This window comes from Dendrobates tinctorius, unplaced genomic scaffold, assembly GCF_039654945.1.
Source record: "Dendrobates tinctorius isolate UK_male_01 unplaced genomic scaffold, ASM3965494v1 ptg000028l, whole genome shotgun sequence".
NCBI classification, from domain to species: domain Eukaryota; kingdom Metazoa; phylum Chordata; class Amphibia; order Anura; family Dendrobatidae; genus Dendrobates; species Dendrobates tinctorius.
Window position 1 is genome coordinate 6,966,644 of NW_027361696.1, and position 6,000 is coordinate 6,972,643.

The following is a 6,000-nucleotide window of genomic DNA, read 5'->3' on the forward strand; positions in this document are numbered from 1 at the left end:
TATTGGGGATATTTTTCTGCCTAGTGGGGACCTGTGCTACCTATTGAGGACATTTTCCTGCCTAGTGGCGACCTGTGCTACCTATTGGGGATATTTTCCTGCCTAGTGGGGACATTTTCCTGCCTAGTGGGGACCTGTGCTACCTATTGGGGATATTTTCCTGCCTAGTGGGGACATTGTTCTGCCTAGTGGGGACCTGTGCTACCTATTGGGGATATTTTTCTGCCTAGTGGGGATCTGTGCTACCTATTCGGGATATTTTCCTGCCTAGTGGGGACATTGTTCTGCCTAGTGGGGATCTGTGCTACCTATTGGCGACATTTTCCTGCCTAGTGGGGATCTGTGCTACCTATTGGGGAGTTTTCTGCCTAGTGGGGACATTTTCCTGCCTAGTGGGGACATTTTCCTGCCTAGTTGGGATCTGTGCTACCTATTGGGGACAGTTTTCTACCTAGTAGGGACATTTTCCTGCCTAGTAGGGACCTGTGCTACCTATTGGGGATACTTTCCTGCCTAGTGGGGACATTTTCCTGCCTAGTGGGGATCTGTGCTACCTATTGGGGACATTTTTCTGCCTAGTGGGGACATTTTCCTGCCTAGTAGGGACCTGTGCTACCTATTGGGGATATTTTCCTGCCTAGTGGGGACATTTTCCTGCCTAGTGGGGATCTGTGCTACCTATTGGGGACATTTTTCTGCCTAGTGGGGACATTTTCCTGCCTAGTGGGGACCTGTGCTACCTATTGGGGATATTTTCCTGCCTAGTGGGGACATTGTTCTGCCTAGTGGGGATCTGTGCTACCTATTGGGGACATTTTCCTGCCTAGTGGGGACATTTTCCTGCCTTTTGGGGACATTTATCTGCCTAATGGGGACATCTACCTGCCTATTGGGGACCTGTGCTGCCTATTGGGGACATTTACCTGCCTATTGGGGACATTTACCTGCCTATTGGGGACCTGTGCTGCCTAATGGGGACATTTACCTGCCTATTGGGGACATTTACCTGCCTATTGGGGACATTTATCTGCCTAATGGGGACATCTACCTGCCTATTGGGGACCTGTGCTGCCTAATGGGGACATTTACCTGCCTATTGGGGACATGTGCTACCTATTGGGGACATTTACCTGCCTTTTGGGGACCTGTGCTGCCTATTGGGGACATTTACCTGCCTATTGGGGACATTTACCTGCCTATTGGAGACGTATGCTGCCTATTGGGTACATTTACCTGCCTTTTAGGGACCAATGCTGCCTATTAGGGATTCTTGCACCACACCAGTCTGAGCCTGAGGTAAAAGTGGAGTTCCACCAATATGGGCACTGGTGAGGCTGCATTGATAGGCACTGATCAGGCTGCATTGATGGGCACTGATCAGGCTGCGCTGATGGGCACTGCTCAGGCTGCATTGATGGGCACTGATCAGGCTGCATTGATGGGCACTGATCAGGCTGCGCTGATGGGCACTGATCAGGCTGCATTGATGGGCACTGATGAGGCTGCATTGATGGCCACTGATCAGGCTGCATTGATGGCCACTGATCAGGCTGCATTGATGGCCACTGATCAGGCTGCATTGATGGCCACTGATCAGGCTGCATTGATGGCCACTGATCAGGCTGCATTGATGGCCACTGATCAGGCTGCATTGATGGCCACTGATCAGGCTGCATTGATGGGCACTGATCAGACTGCATTGATGGGCACTGATCAGACTGCATTGATGGGCACTGATCAGGCTGCATTGATGGGCACTGATCAGGCTGCATTGATGGGCACTGATCAGGCTGCGTTGATGGGCAGTGCAGTCTGTATGTCTCTGTGTAGGCAGTTTTATTGCTGGTATATTGTTTTTGTAGCGCTGTATATATGTTGGTATTTTACTAATAGCAATTTTGAATCCCTAGGAAACAATGATATCAAGAAAGAGAAAAAATTGACTCGAAGTGTAGAATATTCGAAGAACCCAAAAAAATCGGTAAGTTTGATGATTTAACTTCATTTTTAATATTGTATTTGTTCCTATTTTTGTTTTATTACTTCTAAATAAGATATGTGCAGTGTGCACAGGAATTTATTCATAATTTTTTTTAAACTATATTCCGGCCCTCCAACGGTCCGAGGGACCGTAATCTGGCCCCCTGTTTAAAAAGTTTGAGGACCCCTGATGTATACAAACCACATCCTCTGTCTACGCACACCCAGAGGGGTTGCTATGTGTTCCACCATTAGCTGTGCCAGCAGCTGACTGGCAATGGGCTTTGCCATTTGCCTAAGCAGAATCCTTCGTAGCAAATTGTCACATTCAGCCAAAATAACAAACAAAAAAAGAAAAAGGTTTTTCTGGCATTTATCAAGTCCTGAGACGTAGCCGTGACATTAAACTTCCACAGATCCCCATAGAGTACGGCACTAATGTTTTTGTACTGAGGAAACACATTCATCATCATCTAAATTCTATGTGACAAAGTATAAAACAAGTAGAGATGAGGGCCGAGGAGACAAGTCATGACTCACGGGTCATTCTGCAACCATTGAACAAGTGCCAAGAAGTTGCCATATTTAAATGCAACAGGTGAGAAAGTGCGGTAGGGCAAGGTGCGAGTCCAGCCATAGATGTATGGTCAGAATGGATGCAGAGCAGAAGGGATGAGGAGGAGGAGGATGCCAAGGGTTCACTTGTTTAATCTTTTCAGTGGCTGCAGATGGAGCTTTAGTTAAGACACTCATGACCAAGTATCCATCCCGTGCCTGGCGTCACCGCACATCCATCATGTTCTTGGAGTCACTGCATTCATTCCGTGCCTGGCGTCACCGCGCATCCATCATGTGCCCAGCGCCCTGCGCATCCATCTCGTGCCCGGCGTCACCGCGCATCCATCCCGTGCTCGGCATCACCACGCATCCATCCCGTACCCGGCATCACGGCGCATCCATCCCATATCCGGCGTCACCGCACATCCATCCCGTGCCCGATGTCACTGTGCATCCATCCCGTGCCCGGTATCACCGTGCATCCATCCCGTGCCCGGTTTCCCCATGCATCCATCCCATGCTCAGCATCACCGCACATCCATCCCGTGCCCGGTGTCACTGTGCATCCATCCTGTGCCCGGTATCACCATGCATCCATCCCGTGCCCGGTTTCACCATGCATCCATCCCATGCTCGGCATCACCGTGCATCCATCCCGTGCCCGGCTTCACCATGCATCCACACTCATGCACTCAGTACTCACCTGCTTGGTGAAGAGGATGGCTGTGTCCCAGTACTCCGGGTGCTTGTCGCTCACTTTGTTCCATTTCCTCTGCCAGGCACAGAAGCTCCTCAGGGTCATGGCCGCGTTGGTGGTCACTTTTGGACCTTTCCCGTCATCAGTCAGTACCATGAACTTGACCACTGCAATGTTGATGGGGTTCTGGATGCTGGGGTGGTGGTATAATCGGGCTGCTGTGGCCATTAATGTGAGCAGATAGTGCTGCAGGTCATCTCCATGGAACTTCAGCATGGACTCATCAGCTACAATCAATGTCTCCACGTGTCTCGTGATGGAAGCAAAGCGCCTAGAGCGGTGACCACCCCTGGAACCCCTGGATCTGGTACCATTGCCATGGCTTCTTTGGTGCTTGGATCCCTTGTATCTCTGCAGAGCCTCCATGATGCCATGGTTCAATGCAGAGGTGACTCCACACCTGGATGTGGTCTCCGATACCTGGGAGTGGGTGGCTCTTCTCTTCTGCAGCAGGTGCGTCTCCTGCTGACCTCTTGGAAAGTGGTCTAATGGGCTGTTTTTCAAAGGGCTGATGAAATACTCCACTCTGTGATAGCCAAAAGCCCCCCGAAGTCCTCCACAGAGGCTCAGCACTGCGAACGAGTCCCGGTCAGAATTGACGTCTCCAGAGTAGAAGCAATGCCTGACACTTGGTGAGGGTTTGGGGAGAGCGCCAGGAAAATGCATGGAAAAAGCTGGGGCAATAAACTGAGAATCAGGGCTCAAATTCAGGTAAAAATCCTCATCGAAAGCCGAGATCTGGAAAATGACTCCTTTGTCTTTAATCTGTTCATTGCTTTCCACGAAATATCGCCTTCCATTTATATCAGGATCCAGCCTTTTAGGGGTGACAAGGACCCCGTCCAGAGAAGAGCACAAAGAACTTGGCAAGAGGAAATCCAGAGCCAGCAGCAAAGTGACAGTCAGATGATATGTGTGCATGGTGGCCGATCATTCACTGGGAGCCCCAAAACTGGAAATCAGGGATCAATGATCGTGAGCGGCCAAAAGACAAGATAAGATGGAAGGAAAAGAGCAATGACTGAATGAAGTTCATCCAGAGGGGCCAAGCATCGGGCCAGATGTGCAGGCTCTCTGCTGTGCTACCTGCCAGCTCACAGGCAGCATCAGCCTCTTGGACGGCTTTATATACATCTCTATCCCATGCAAACACTTTTTTTCTTTTTCTGGGAGGTACTGGGAACACTTATTGGCCTCATTATAACGCACATACTCTGCCTCCCTTTCCCCATAGCCGGCAGGGTTTAAAGCGCCAGCAAACTACATCATCAGCTAGGAGCAGCTGTTCTCTCCCTCCCTCTCCCCATGGCAGAATGTGGAGGCTTTTCATTCTCTGCAGCCATCAGACCTGACACTGCAGTGAGAGTTTCAGGACATTTCCCAGCAGAGAATCTGCATTGTGTGAAAGGATGATGGCCGGATGTTCATCCAGGGGATGAGATAGCAGGGCCAGTGTCATGTCCTCCCAGGACACTCTGTCTGGACACTGAAGGGCAGGAGTGGCTACTTGTGCCTGTGCATGGCAGCTCAGGAGTGGCAGAACTTTCTACAGACAGCTTGTCTATAGAGATGGTTGGTGTCCAGACTTGGTAGGTCAAGTGAGGGCAGCACTGGAGATGGTTGGTTATGTATCGGCAGCATTTTCTGAAAGCGATTTATCAGGAATGAGCAAACTTTCTGTAGCTGGTCCTGAGTAGGCAGCGCTCTGGAGTGGGCAACGCTCAGGAGTGGTCAGCGCTCTGGAGTGGGCAGCGCTCTGGAGTCGGCAGCGCACAGGAGTGTGCAGCACTCAGGGGTTGGCAGCGCTCAGGAGTGGGCAGCGCTCTGGAGTGGGCAGCGCTCTGGAGTCGGCAGCGCACAGGAGGGGGCAGCGCTCAGGAGTGTGCAGCACTCTGGTTCGCAGCGCTCGGGTGGGCAGCACTAAGGAGTTTGTAACGCTCTGGAGTGGGCAGCTCTCAGGAGTGTGCAGCGTTCAGGGGTTGGCAGCGCTCAGGGGTGGGCAGCGCTCAGGGGTGGGCAGCGCTCTGGAGTGGGCAGCGCTCAGGGGTGGGCAGCGCTCTGGAGTGGGCAATGCTCAGGAGTGGGCAGCGCTCAAGAGTGGACAATGCTCGGGTGGGCAGGGATGGGCAGCACTCAGGAGTTTGCAACACTCTGGAGTGGGCAGCTCTCAGGAGTGTGCAGTGCTCAGGGGTTGGCAGTGCTCAGGGGTGGGCAGCGCTCAGGGGTGGGCAGCGCTCAGGGGTGGGCAACGCTCAAGAGTGGGCAACGCTCAGGGGTGGGCAGCGCTCTGGAGTGGGCAATGCTCAGAAGTGGGCAGCACTCAAGAGTGGGCAACGCTCAGGGGTGGGCAGGGATGGGCAACGCTCAGGGGTGGGCAGCGCTCAGGAGTGTGCAGCGCTCAGGGGTTGGCAGCGCTCTGGAGTGGGCAGCGCACAGGAGTGGGCAACGCTCAGGGGTGGGCAGCGCTCTGGAGTGGGCAATGCTCAGAAGTGGGCAGCGCTCAAGAGTGGGCAACGCTCAGGGATGGGCAGCGCTCAGGAGTGGGCAGCGCTCAGGAGTGGGCAACGCTCAGGAGTCGGCAGTGCACAGGAGTGGGCAGCGCTCAGGAGTGGGCAGCGCTCAGGGGTTGGCAGCGCTCAGGGGTGGGCAGCTCTCAGGAGTTTGCAACGCTCAGGAGTAGGCAGCGCTCAGGAGTCGGCAGCGCT

At 53.0% G+C, this 6,000-nt stretch overlaps 1 protein-coding gene across 1 annotated transcript in view; it reads right to left on the bottom strand.

Annotated features, from left to right (window-relative positions):
- The window catches only part of ADAMTS15 (ADAM metallopeptidase with thrombospondin type 1 motif 15), a 145,765-nt gene extending 141,351 nt beyond the window's left edge, over positions 1-4,414 (bottom strand). Inside the window, exon 1 of the mRNA XM_073570054.1 lies at positions 3,242-4,414. Within this exon, the coding sequence (XP_073426155.1) occupies positions 3,242-4,216 (975 nt within the window). The 5' untranslated portion in view covers positions 4,217-4,414. The remainder of the gene's footprint in view (positions 1-3,241) is intronic.
- Between the last annotated feature and the right edge of the window lie 1,586 nt (positions 4,415-6,000).